Here is a 14,080-nt window from a genome sequence, read left to right as displayed (position 1 = left end):
TGGGTGGTGTGTCAGGTGAGCTGTTCGCTCAGGCTGCAGTGGATCAGTACCCCAGCAGTGTGGTGGAGGCCGTGGTCGAATCCAGCCGCTATTTCGTCATCAGGATCGAGGATGGAAACGGTTAGTGTGTGTGTGTGTGTGTGTTTACTGCTGCTGCTGTTCAGGGGAGTGTGTTCAGAGTGTGTTCAGCTGATGTGTGTGTGTTTCAGGACGGCACGCCTTCATCGGCCTCGGGTTCGCAGACCGTGGAGACTCCTTCGACTTTAACGTCGCTCTGCAGGATCACTTTAAGTGAGTGTGTGTGTGTGTGTGTGTGTGTGTGTGTGTGTGTGTGTGTGCGTGTGTGTGCGTGTGTGTGTGTGTGTGTGTCTGTGTGTGTCTGTGTGTGTCTGACCTGCAGTGCTGGAGATCCTCATGATGTGTGTGTGTGTGTGTGTGTGTGTGTGTGTGTCATCCACAGGTGGGTGAAGCAGGAGAGTGATCTGGCCCGTCAGGAGGCTGTGCAGGACTCGGTGCCCAAACTGGACCTGGGCTTTAAAGAGGGTCAAACCATTAAGATCAACATAGGGGTGAGAGAGAGAGAGCAGACCGTCTCACACACACACACACACACAAACACACACACTTACAGATTGACAGATACACACACACACACACACATGATTAAACTGGACCCATGAGGACATAAGGCCCAGTGACAGTGCAACACAACACTACTGTACACTACTCAGCATTCTCAACCATCTGTCTGTCTGTCTGTCAGAACATGAAGAAGAAGGAGTCTGGTGGTCCGCTGCGGTCTCGAGCTGCTGCTGGTCTTCTTCCTCCTCCTCCTGCGGGGAAAGCTGGAGCTGTGCTTCCTCCACCCCCAGCACACAGCACCACCACAGCGCCCGCTCCACCCAGCACAGGTGATTACCCACATCACACAGCTCACACACAGCGGTAGAGGAGCGCGCTGCACTCGACACTGCAGTACCAGCAGAAGAGTCAGCCACACTGTGGAGCAGATGCCAAATGTTGTTGTGCTGAGGCCTCAGTCCTCCATCAGTCCATCATCACAGTGCTTCAGTATTATTATTCCCTCCAGAACTGTCTTGATCATCGGTCTGCTCCCGTCTCACTCCTCCAGAAGCCACCGTGTTCACTGTGTTTGCTGTTCTGATCCGCAGCTCATTTATTAGAGATTAATAATGATGATGATGATGATGTTTGTGCCAGTAGCAGGAGCTGAGGTGTGGACTCTGTTCTGTCTGTCAGTGCCTGAAGACGCTGCTTTACTCACTCATGCTTTATTCTAGTGTTGGATAGAAACACAGCTAGTGCTGAGCCCTTCAGTGGGCGTGTCTAACACTGAGCTCCTCCCATTACAGGCACACTATTAGACTTTGGAGACTCCGCCCCCATTATGGCTCCGCCTTCTCAGGACCTGTGGGGTGATTTCACTTCTGCAGGATCTGGGTCAGTAAAACACACACACACACACACACACACACACACACACACACATCTATCCGTCCGTCCGCCCATCTATCTATCTATCTATCTATCTGACTGTCTGTCTGTTTGTCTATCCATCTGTCTATCCATCTGTCCGTCCGTCCGTCCATCCTTCCGTCTATCCATCCACCTATCCATCTATCTATCTATTTGTCCGTCCGTCTATCTATCTATCTATCTATCTATCTATCTATCTATCTATCTATCTATCTATCTATCTATCTATCTATCTATCTATCTATCTATCTGTCAATCTATCTATCTATCTATCTATCTATCTATCTATCTATCTATCTGTCAATCTATCCATCTATTCTTCTATCTATCTATCCATCTATCTATCTATCATCTATCTATCTATCTATCTATCTATCTATCTATCTATCTATCTATCTATCTATCTATCTATCTATCTATCTATCTATCTATCTATCTATCTATCTGTCAATCTATCCATCTATTCTTCTATCTATCTATCCATCTATCTATCTATCTATCTATCTATCTATCTATCTATCTATCTATCTATCTATCTATCTATCTATCTATCTATCTATCTATCTATCTATCTATCTATCCGTCAATCTATCTATCTATCCATCCATCTATCCATCTATCCTTCTATCTATCTGTCTATCTATCTATCCATCTATCTATCTATCATCTATCTATCTATCCGTCCATCCGTCCGTCCATTTATCTATCTATCCGTCTATCCATCTATCCGTCTATCCATCTATCCATCTGTCTATCTTTCTGTCTGTCCATCTCTATACCTCTGCATCTCTGTCTTCCTCTGTTTTTCAGTCTCTTCCTCTCTCATGTTCTAGTTTGTACAGTATTCTCAAACTATGTATAAAATATAGACGATACCTGCATCATCAAATGAATAAAATAAACAATAAATTAGAAATAAACAACAGAGCACCTGCTCATATAATCTCAGCCAATCTCATTAAAGCCTCCTGCTCTCTCTCTCTCTCTCTCTCTCTCTCTCTCTCTCTCTCTCTCTCTCTCTCTCTCTCTCTCTCTCTCTCTCAAAATTCAATTCACACTTGCCTTATTTTGGTCATAAATGTTACTCGTGTATTGCCAAAGCATGTGTGATGTTTACAGTAAACAGAACATATGAAACTATAGTAGGTTTTGTTAAGTATGATGATAAAAGTAAAGGTGTGTGTGTGTGTGTGTGTGTGTGTGTGTGTGTGTGTGTGTATCAGGTCTGCTCAGGACTCTCGCTCTGGATCCGGATGGGTTCAGTTCTAGAGTCGCGCTGCTGGACGCTCAGAAAGGGAACGTGCGGAGCTGTGAATGTGACACCAGCGGTTTTCCACAGATGTTTTCTATGCAATCGTCCTGCGCTGGCAGAAATCACTGCATTCCAGCTGCTGTAGACTCAACACACACTTCAGCATCATCTCGCCTGTCTGCTGAAGCGCTTCAGTATGATGACTCAATCTCCCCTTTCTGCCATTGGCCGGTCACACTGCTAGCCCCGCCCCCAAACCCAGCCCACATTAAAAGAATAAAGAGAGTCAAGAGTGTTTACAGGAAGTTCCTACACTAACTTCCTCTTATTGACTCCTCATTAGAGCGTAAGTATTGAACACTCAAACCCCCAGCCCCTGTAAATCTCTTCGTTTATCTGAGGATGGTGTGTGTTTCGCGTTTGTTGATGTCTAAAGCAGCGTTTGTTTCCTCGTGTGTTGTTATTAACCGTCGGTCATGTGATCAGGACTCAGAGCTTATGTTGTATGTGTGTAAGCAGGTGATTTTCAGCGTCTATATATATATATATCTATATTTTTAACTAACCTCAGACTTTATATGCTTTGACTTCCTGGTGATTTAGAGTTTTATTCTTGATATTGTCTGAATCTTTCCTTCAAGTGCCTTCATCAAACACCTGTAGAATGTACAGAGTTATGGTTTATATGTCAATAAACCTTTTCTTGTATTTACACTCTCTGTTTATTATTATAAACGCTAATTGTGAGGTTTATTTTCCGTATCTACATATGGAATATTATGAATATGTAATGAGTGCTCATTTGCATATAGTTTAGTAAACATGAGTGTGTTTCCATGCCGGCTTTGTTGTAGTTTCAGGTGTGAGGAGTCATGAGAGCTGCAGATTTGTCAGGTGAGTTTGTTTATAGACTATATGAATTATTAATGAAGCAGATTAGACTCATTAGTGTTTAATGTCGCGGTCTGAGTGCTGTGTTCGGGTTGGTTTACACACAGGAGCTCATGGCTTCGGTTCCCGAACCGTGATTTGGGGTCTTTTATATGCGCGGGAAGTCGCTGTGACCCCGGAAAGAGTCCACACTGAGCATCACACACACACACACTCTTGTTACCGCACACACACTTCCATCCGGACTGTAAACCGCATTTAATGTGGATTCAGTGCGGAGTTGATGCGGTGAATCCCGCGTGATTTCCTCCGCGCTCGGGCGCGACTGCTGCTGATGATGATGATGATGACGGATGAGTGAGTGATGATTTAATAACGATAACCGACCACTGGTTATGACTATATTATTCATATCGTGTTTATAAGCAGTTTATTAGCAATATAGCTGAATTAGCGTCGCGTCTTCCTGCAGCTCGAGTGTGTGTGTGTGTGTGTGTGTGTGTGTGTGTGTGTGTTAATAACTAATAGTTGTGCGCATTTTTTCAGCGATTTGTAACACACACGAAACAGACACTCGGTGTGATGTATGGGAACACAGACACCCACTGTTAAACATGTCAGCTGTGTGTTTGACGCTCGTGCACTGAAAGTGGAGTTTGTAGTTCCTGTCAGAGATTTACGTGCATCCTGAGGGGGGCGCGCACGAGCCGCGCGTTCACATCTCGCTTTGAATATGTTTAAATCTGTAATTACAGTTTAACCACACCTGCTGTTGTAAACAAATAAACAAACGTGTTTGTTCGTGTAAAGTACTTCCAAAGATAATGTCCTCAGTTTCTGACTGGATCATGTTCCTTCAGTGTGGCTTTGTTGTGGTTGTGTGTGTTGATAGGCTGTTGTCATGGTGATGGGTAGTAAGATGCTAAACTGCAGCGTTAGCCTAATGTTTATATTATTTAACGCCAGAAATTCGATTCTCACTCTTTAATACACAAGAACACGAGGAGTTTTCATTAATGTTAGATCATATGTGATGGAAGTCTGGCATTGTGTTGCTGCCGCTGCTGTTTAAAGGGACAGTTCACCCAAAATGAAAATGTACTCGCTGTGTACTCTCCCTCAGGTGCTTTAAACCTGATGATTCAATTCCCCTTTATTTGTATAGCGCTTCTACAATGTAGATTGTGTCAAAGCAGCTTCACATAAAAGGTCACAGTAAATAGGAACAGTGTAGTTCAGATTGTAGTGTTTAAGTTCAGTTCAGTTTAGCTCAGTGAGTTTCTTTCAGAGGAGTTTCTTCTGTTGAACAGTTCGGAGATATTTTTAAAGGTATCATAGAAACAACAATTGTTGTCCATAGTGTATATTGTCCTGCTATGGTTACAGGTTTCCAACATTTTTCTAAATAACTTATTTTGTGTCCAACAGAATAAAGAAACTCAAACAGGTGTGTTCCGAGTGAAGGCTGAGTAATGATGCAGTGATGTTCAGTTTGGGCTGAACTAACCGCTTCATTTATCTTTATTTTATTGCTCATTAATATTATTTATACTTTATACTATATACTATACTTTATACTAAATTATTTATTTATTTACTGTGACTATTAATATTGTCGCTCTTTCAGTTTCTCTTTTGAATCCGTGCTGCTCGAGCACCTGCTCATATAATCTCAGCCAATCTCATTAAAGCCTCCTGCTGTCTGTCTCTCTCTCTCTCTCTCTCTCTCTCTCTCTCTCTCTCTCTCTCTCTCTCTCTCTCCTCATATATATTCTCTCTCTCTCTCTCTCTCCTCATATATATTCTCTCTCTCTCTCTCTCTCTCTCTCTCTCTCTCTCTCCCTCTCTCTCCTCATATATATTCCCCCTATACCCTCTCTCTCCCCTCAGTGTGTTTAGCAGCTCTGTTCGGGACGGGTCGGAATAACTGGATTATAATCTGGGTTTGCGCGTCCACGTGATTTCCCCGCTGCGCGGTTTTCTGCCGTTTCCTCGCTCGGGATTCTCCGTTAATTAGTCTGGTCGGTTTCTGATGACTTTAGTAATCCCGCCATGAGCGCTTCTGGAGCCGCGGGCGAGTCCAAACTCGAGGCTGTGATTCAGGTGTGCTTCATTTACTCTGTGTATTCGGTATATTTCAGATTTCTCGGTGTCATTAGTTAGCTCCGAGACTCCGCAGGTGTGTGTTCTGATCTGATCTAAATATACACCGGCCACCGCCGCGTCCATCTGCTGCACACACACACACACACACACACACCTTGTAACCCTCTCTCTCTGTGTGTGTGTGTTCGTTCAGAGGCTGGAGGACAGTGTTCTGGCCGAGGAGAAGCGGCTGACGGTTCGAGGCTCTGCTCCAGATGAGGCTCCGGTTAGTTTACCGGCGCGCGTGCGCGAGATCGTGTCCCGGAACCTGAGTCCTGACGCCGGTGAGACCCTACTGTACCTGCTCCTCTACTGCACCTGCTGTTTAATAATGTGCCCGAACCACCACTCATACAGCATTCATGGAGCTGAAATCTGTAAACATTTGCTGGACGTTTGTTTAACGTTTTTAAGATGTTGTTTTGGAACAATCACATCAGTTATGTACATCTCCACATATAATTAGGCTACTGTAGTGTTTTTGAGCTGTACTATTGTGAATGTGTATGCTCTGTGTTTGTGTGTTCATCAATGCTCCAGCAGACTGTAATAACTAGTGAACTGATCAACTGTACTAAATCCTGTAGTGTACTGTAGTGTTTACTACAGTAACTGTGCTGTATTGTAGGATAATATACCCTATAGCTGTAGAAGACTACAGTACTGGCGCATTTGTTTATATTACTGTAGTTGTAGTGTTACCATAGCAACCAGAGTCACCACAACTGATTACGTTGAGGGCTTTACTGTAGGTAAACTCTAGATCAGATACGCGGCCGGCCGGACGTGCGATATGCACATTAATATAGCAGCATTTTATTATGACACTGTATAACAGTAATCAATATTTTTACAGTACTGTGACGGTGGGCTTTAGGGTGGGGGTAGACGTTAATAAAATACAATAAATGGGAAATTTAATAAATAATATAAATAATTCTCATTACCCTCCGGCTGCAAACGTATCTGATCTAGCAACAACCTGTACTATAGAGTGGAGGAACTATGACGTCACCTTGTAGGCTAATCGGCTGCTAGCATAAAACTGGTTCCCTCGCTAAAGTCCCCATAGGCCTTTCGAAGAGTGCGAATAATAAGCTCAGTGTTCAAACACTGTTGATTACACTTACACATGTCCAGCCGGATAATCCTCACACCGAAACACAGCTTTCAGCACTTCTGGGTCTTCAATGCGAACGCAAGAGCTGAAAAGCTAACATTAGGCTATGAACAGACTATAGAGTCTTCGCGGCGCTCGCCTGTGACGTCAGCACCACCCTGCTACAGATGACTTCTCAAGCTTATTAATAGAAATAGAGTTACTCTCTCTCTCTTTATTATATTATACTCCACGCTGTATATTATCAACAAATAAATACACAAGAACAGCTCTGTATAGAGCCCGACGTGCCTTCTGGATAGTTTTCACATGGGAAATAGATTTAGTTGTGCTTTACGGTTGTTGTAGAAGTATTTGAAACTGTGTGTGTAAATGTGCCGACAGTATTATCATCAGACATGTTTAAATAAGCGTATCGCTTGCGTACACACAGCCCGCTCACCCCAGACGACAGAAATGAGGCGTGAGGGACAGGTCTATACTCCTGCAGGCTCCATCATGGACAACAACATTCAATACTCTATTTATTGATCATGAAGAACAGCGAAAGGCAGCCCATACAGACACATCTGCTGTAGATATGAAGGAGGAGTGTAAACACTGCAGATACGACAGAGATAAATGTGTTCAGATGGAGAAAAACAGACGAACAGTCGATTAAAATGACAATCTTTACACATTTATTCAGACGTTTACATTACTGAGAGCAGGACAGAGGCAGGCTGCACTGCAGGATCTTCATTATATCATTTAATTAAAATAAAGGATCAACAAATGACTCTGTCTTGAGTCTCTACAAGTGAAGGCATTATCTACACACTATATGAGTTCCCAAAAACACTACAAACACTGTTCATGACAATCCAAAATCACAGACAAACCCAAAAGCCCAACACAAGCGGGCTGCGCTCCACAGCAGTTCAGCTCGATGACGTGTAACGACACCGCCTGTGGTCCCATTTAGCATCTTGATACAGCCGTCTGTTTAAAGGAGCGTAGCTGATTTAATAAATCAACAGTGAGCTGTAGCTGATGGGTTTAATGTTGTAGAGTAAAACGTGAAATATCTTGAGTTTGTGTTAGCCACAGACCTTATTTAGGAGATTTAACTGAAATCCCACTCAAAAAACCCATTGAGTTTTAGTATTAGCATACAAATTAAGATCATAGTTCCTCCAGTCTATAGTACGGTTCATAAACACTGCAGCACATATTTCAGGTGGCTTCTTTCTAAAATATGTAGTGTGACGTGTTGAACACTTTTAAAACTCTACCTGTGTGTGTTAGAGTTAAGAATGTTCTCAGAATGTTTCTACACAAACATGTTAGCTGGAGCGGATATCAGACAACTAAGGTTATACTGATAATCTCAACTGACCATCGTGTGTGTGTGTGTGTGTGTGTGTGTGTGTGTGTGTGTGTGTGTGTGTGTGTGTGTGTGTGTGTGTGTGTGTGTGTGCGCAGTCATGTCGTCAGGTCTGTCTCTGCAGGAGGAGAATCATCTTCTCCAGAGTGAGTTGAGTCGAGTGGAGGATCTGCTGGCACACAGTCGAGCAGAGCGGGACGAGCTGGCCATCAAATACAGCGCCGTCAGCGAGAGAGTGAGACACACACACACACACACACACACACACACACACACACGCACACGCACACACACACACACATACACACACACACTTAAACACAAAAATACACTTTACACAAAACTCACACAAAAAGTCACTCTCACACACACACACACAATTCCACACACACTGTCAAACACACACACACAAACTCTCTCTTTCTCTCAAACATACTTGGTCAACCACACACACACATACACACACACATGTACACACACACTCTCAAACGCACACACAGACAGACTCTCAAACAAAGATGCTGCCAAACACACACTTAAAGCCATGCAAACACACACACACACACACACACACACACACACACACACACTCTCTCTGCCTTTTGTCTGCGTCTCTGTGGTGACGGCTGTGGAATGAAGTGAAGTGGCCTGTTGTCATGGTGACGGTCAACAGACTGGGGCTCCTGAGGGCCGGCTGTGATGTTTTCACCTGTGTGCAGTACAGCTTCATTATATCATAGCACAACACCACAACACCAGTACTGTACGTCATCAGCTATTTCTGTTTACTCTGGTAATTATGTCTATGAGTGTGACGGATACTGACTGATCTGTTCAAATATAACCACACACTAATCTGCCACACAAAACCCCAAACATTTTAAAATGCTAGGTTTGTAACACAGGTGGTATGTGTGGTTGCTAGGGCCTTCTGTGTGGTTGCAGAGATGTTGTGGGGGTGGCTGGGATCATTAGAACAGTTGCTAAGATGGGATGGATGGTTGCTAGGGTCTTTAGAACAGTTGCTAAGGTGAGATTTGTGGTTGTTAGGACCTTTTGCGTAGCTAAGGTCTTACGGGGGTGGCTAGGATTATTAGAACAGTTGCTAAGATGGTGTGGGTGGTTGCTAGGGTCTTTAGAACAGTTGCTAAGGTGGTATTTGTGGTTGCTAGGACCTTTTGTGTTGTTTCAGAGATCTTGTCGGGGTGGCTAGGTTCATTAGAACAGTTGCTACGATGAGATGGATGGTTGCTAGGGTCTTTAGAACAGTTGCTGAGGTGGTATGTGTGGTTGCTAGGACCTTCTGGGTTGCTAAGGTCTTACGGGGGTGGCTAGGATTTTTAGAACAGTTGCTAAGATGGTGTGAGTGGTTGCTAGCGTTTTTAGAACAGTTGCTAAGGCGGTATTTGTGGTTGCTAGGACCTTCTGTGTTGTTGCAGAGATCATGTAGGGTTGGCTAGGATCATTAGAACAGTTGCTAAGATGGGATGGATGGTTGCTAGGGTCTAGGGTCTTTAGAACAGTTGCTAAGGTGGTATTTGTGGTTGCTAAAACCTTCTGTGTTGGTCTTGTGGGGATGGCTAGGATTATTAGAACAGTTGCTAAGATGGGATGTATGGTTGTTTAGGGTCTTTAGAACAGTTGCTAAGGTGGAATGTGTGGTTGGTAGGACCTTCTGTGTTGCTAAGGTCTCGTGGGGGTGGCTAGGATCATTAGAACAGTTGCTAAGATGGGATGGAGGGTTGCTAGGGTCTTTAGAACAGTTGCTAAGGTGGTATGTATGGTTGCTAGAACCTTCTGTGTTGCTGAGGTCTTGTGGGGGTGGCTAGGATCATTAGAACAGTTGCTTGAGATGGTATGGGTGGTTGCTAGGGTCTTAAGAACAGTTGCTAAGGTGGTATGTGTGGTTGCTAGGGTCTTTAGAATAGTTGCTAATGTGTTGTGGGCAGTTGCTATTATTTTAGAATGGTTGCTAAGATTGTTTATTTGCTAAGTTGGTATGGGTGGTTGCCAGGGTGCGCTGTGTTTGTTACCAAGGTGTTATCATAGTTGTTAGGGTCTTTAGAATAGTTGCTAATGTGTTGCAGGGTGGTTGCTAGGGTCTTCTGAAGGGATCTAGTCTAGAGATGTGTCTGTTGTCCTTCAGCGTGTCTGTGAATTATTTTGTTTTATGTCTGCAGAAATGCTGAACTTGAAGAGTTTATCTGTGTTTATCAGCTCACTGTGTGTGTGTGTGTGTGTGTGTGTGCGTGTGTGTGTGTGCGTGTGCGTGTGTGTGTGCGCATGTGCGCGTGTGTGTGTGTGTGTGTGTCAGCTGGAGCAGGCTCTGCGTCTGGATGCGGGTGCGGACGGCAATGAGGCTGCAGACTCTGGCAGTCTGGCGCAGCAGAATGTGGAGCTGCGGCGGCGTCTGGAGGAGGAGCAGGCGGCGTACAAGCGCAAACTCACAGCCTATCAGGAGGGCCAGCAGAGACAAGCAGCGCTCGTGCAGAAACTACAGGCCAAGGTGGAGCACTGACCTCAGATCAGCACACACTGGAGACTCACGCTCACTGTTCATCTGTGTGTGTGTGTCTATCTGTGTTTGCAGGTTCTCCAGTACAAGAAGAAGTGTGGAGATCTTGAACAGGCGCTGCTGGAGAAATCCAATGTCAGTATAACAACACACAACATCCTGCCTTACTGTCTCAACACACTGTAGGTCATGTTTATCAGAATCAGAAAGAGCTTTATTGCCAGGTATGTTCACACATACGAGGAGTTTGTTTTGGTGACAGAGCTTCTACAGTGCAACAGGATTACAGAGACAGGACAAAAACAGATCATAAATATATTTAAAAACAGAAGTAAGTAGTGAGTGCAAATATACAGATGACAAGTGTATGTACATGTTTATTACTATATACAACGTTATATGTGCAGCTGTTATGTGCAAATTGGCATGTAAAGTGTGTTGTTAAATAAGTGTATATGTGTATAAAAGTGTACAGCAGTAGTGATGTTGGTTCCACAATTATTATCATCAAGTGTTCATGAGATGGATTGCCTGAGGGAAGAAACTGTTTCTGTGTCGGGCTGTTCTGGTGCGCAGTGCTCTGTAGCGTCCACCAGAAGGTAACAGTTCAAAGAGGCAGTGTGCTGGGTGTGAGGGGTCCAGAGTGATTTTGGCAGCCCTTCTGCTCGCTCTGGATAAGTACAGTTCTTGGGGAGTAGGAAGGGTTGTACCAGTGATTCGCTCAGCAGTCCGAACTATTCGCCGTAGTCTTTGGAGGTCGTGTTTAGTAGCTGAGCTAAACCAGTTATTGATGTGCAGATGACTGATTCAATGATGGAGGTGTAGAACTGTTTCAGCAGCTCCTTTGGGAGGTTAAACTTCCTCAGCTGACGAAGAAAGTACAGCCTCTGTTGAGCTTTTTTGACAATGGAGTCAATGTGAGTGTCCCACTTCAGGTCCTGAGAGATGGTGGTGCCCAGGAACCTGAATGACTCCACTGCTGCCACAATGCTGTCCATGATGCTCAGTGGGGGGAGAGCAGGGGGGTTTCTCCTGAAGTCCACTAACATCTCCACTGTTTTGAGCGTGTTGAGCTTCAGGTTGTTGTGGCTACACCAGACAGTCAACTCCTTAACCTCCTGTCTGTAAGCAGACTCGTCACCGTCCTGAATGAGGCCGATAAGTGTGGTGTCGTCTGCAAACTTCAAGAGCTTCACAGAGGAGTCTTTTGAAGTGCAGTCATTCGTGTACAGGGAGAAGAGCAGTGGGGAGAGGACACACCCCTGGGGGGCGCCAGTGCTGATTGTGCGGATACTAGATGAAAATTTTCCCAGCTTCACCAGCTGCTGCCTGTCCGTTAGGAAGCTGTTGATCCACTGACAGACAGAGGTGGGCACAGAGAGCTGAGTTAATTTGGGCAGGAGAAGTTTTGGGATGATAGTGTTAAACGCCGAGCTGAAGTCAACAAACAACATCCTCACATAGGTCCCTGGTCTGTCTAGGTGTTGCAGAGCATAATGCAGTCCCATATTAACCGCATCATCCACAGACCTGTTTGCTCTGTAGGCAAACTGAAGAGAGTCCAGTGAGGGTTCAGTGATGTCCTTCAGGTGAGCCAGCATCAGGACTTCATGACCACAGATGTTAGTGCCACCGGTCTGTAGTCATTTAGTCCTGTAAGTTTGGGTTTCTTTGGGATGGGGATGATGGTGGAGCGTTTGAGGCAGGAGGGCACTTCACACAGCTCCAGTGATCTGTTGAAGATCAGGGTGAAGATGGGGGCCAGTTGGTCAGCACAGGATTTTAAACAGGCTGGTGTTATAAAATCTGGGCCTGGTGCTTTTTTCCTCTTCTGTTTCCGGAAGACCTGGCGCACCTCCTCTTCACTGAACTGTAGGGCAGGTATGAGGGAGGCGGGGGGTGGTGGAGGTGTTAATGGTGGCATGAAGAGCAGTTCAGAGTGGGTGTGGGGGGTTTTCTCAAACCGGCAGTAAAACTCATTCAGGTCGTTTGCAGGTCGTTCATTGTCTACAGTGCTGGGGGATGGTGTCTTGTAGTTTGTGATGTTCTTCAGACTTTTCCACACGGATGCTGAGTCGCTGGAAGAGAACTGACTCCTTAGTTTCTCAGAATAGTTCCTTTTTGCGACTCTGATCTCCTTTTCCAGTGTGTATTTGGCCTGCTTATACAAGGCCCTATCCCCATTCCTGTAAGCAACAGGCTTGTAGATCCCGCTCTGTTTCGTTAGTCCATCTTTTCAGAGATCTTAATACAGGTTTGCCTGTTTTTATCTCCATCGGTGTCGCTGTAATTCACGTTTATCTCCACCGGTGTCGCTGTTGTTCACATTTATCTCCACCGGTGTCGCTGTTGTTCACGTTTATCTCCACCGGTGTCGCTGTTGTTCATGTTTATCTCCACCGGTGTTGCTGTAGTTCACGTTTATCTCCACCGGTGTCACTGTTGTTCACGTTTATCTCCACTGGTGTCGCTGTAGTTCACGTTTATCTCCCCCGGTGTCGCTGTAGTTCACGTTTATCTCCACCGGTGTCGCTGTTGTTCATGTTTATCTCCACCGGTGTTGCTGTAGTTCACGTTTATCTCCACCGGTGTCACTGTTGTTCACGTTTATCTCCACTGGTGTCGCTGTAGTTCACGTTTATCTCCCCCGGTGTCGATGTAGTTCATGTTTATCTCCACCGGTGTCGCTGTTGTTCATGTTTATCTCCACCGGTGTCGCTGTTGTTCATGTTTATCTCCACCGGTGTCGCTGTAGTTCATGTTTATCTCCACCGGTGTCGCTGTAGTTCATGTTTATCTCCACCGGTGTCGCTGTTGTTCATGTTTATCTCCACCGGTGTCGATGTAGTTCATGTTTATCTCCACCGGTGTCGCTGTAGTTCATGTTTATCTCCACCGGTGTCGCTGTAGTTCACGTTTATCTCCACCGGTGTCGCTGTTGTTCATGTTTATCTCCACCGGTGTCGCTGTAGTTCATGTTTATCTCCACCGGTGTCGCTGTTGTTCATGTTTATCTCCACCGGTGTCGATGTAGTTCATGTTTATCTCCACCGGTGTCGCTGTACTTCATGTTTATCTCCACCGGTGTCGCTGTTGTTCACGTTTATCTCCACCGGTGTCGCTGTTGTTCACGTTTATCTCCACCGGTGTCGATGTAGTTCACGTTTATCTCCACCGGTGTCGCTGTTGTTCATGTTTATCTCCACCGGTGTCGCTGTTGTTCACGTTTATCTCCACCGGTGTTGCTGTAGTTCACGTTTATCTCCACCGGTGTCGCTGTTGTTCACGTTTATC

The 14,080-nt window shown here is 45.0% G+C and overlaps 2 protein-coding genes across 2 annotated transcripts in view; both read left to right on the top strand.

The window, feature by feature from the left end:
- The window catches only part of necap2 (NECAP endocytosis associated 2), a 5,200-nt gene extending 1,737 nt beyond the window's left edge, over positions 1 to 3,463 (top strand). The window contains exons 3-8 of the mRNA XM_056448341.1: positions 16 to 120; positions 210 to 291; positions 461 to 569; positions 764 to 911; positions 1,374 to 1,461; positions 2,721 to 3,463. Of these exons, the coding sequence (XP_056304316.1) occupies positions 16 to 120; positions 210 to 291; positions 461 to 569; positions 764 to 911; positions 1,374 to 1,461; positions 2,721 to 2,766 (578 nt within the window). The 3' untranslated portion in view covers positions 2,767 to 3,463. The remainder of the gene's footprint in view (positions 1 to 15; positions 121 to 209; positions 292 to 460; positions 570 to 763; positions 912 to 1,373; positions 1,462 to 2,720) is intronic.
- A 2,085-nt stretch (positions 3,464 to 5,548) lies between these two features.
- The window catches only part of LOC130215835 (rootletin-like), a 30,301-nt gene continuing 21,769 nt past the window's right edge, over positions 5,549 to 14,080 (top strand). Inside the window, exons 1-5 of the mRNA XM_056447680.1 lie at positions 5,549 to 5,743; positions 5,940 to 6,069; positions 8,370 to 8,506; positions 10,586 to 10,777; positions 10,862 to 10,921. Coding sequence (XP_056303655.1) covers positions 5,693 to 5,743; positions 5,940 to 6,069; positions 8,370 to 8,506; positions 10,586 to 10,777; positions 10,862 to 10,921 — 570 coding nt within the window. The 5' untranslated portion in view covers positions 5,549 to 5,692. The remainder of the gene's footprint in view (positions 5,744 to 5,939; positions 6,070 to 8,369; positions 8,507 to 10,585; positions 10,778 to 10,861; positions 10,922 to 14,080) is intronic.

This window comes from Danio aesculapii, chromosome 22 (genome assembly GCF_903798145.1).
Source record: "Danio aesculapii chromosome 22, fDanAes4.1, whole genome shotgun sequence".
Taxonomy (NCBI): domain Eukaryota; kingdom Metazoa; phylum Chordata; class Actinopteri; order Cypriniformes; family Danionidae; genus Danio; species Danio aesculapii.
The sequence above is the reverse complement of the archived record's forward strand: the minus strand, read 5'-3'. Positions and strand labels throughout refer to the sequence as shown.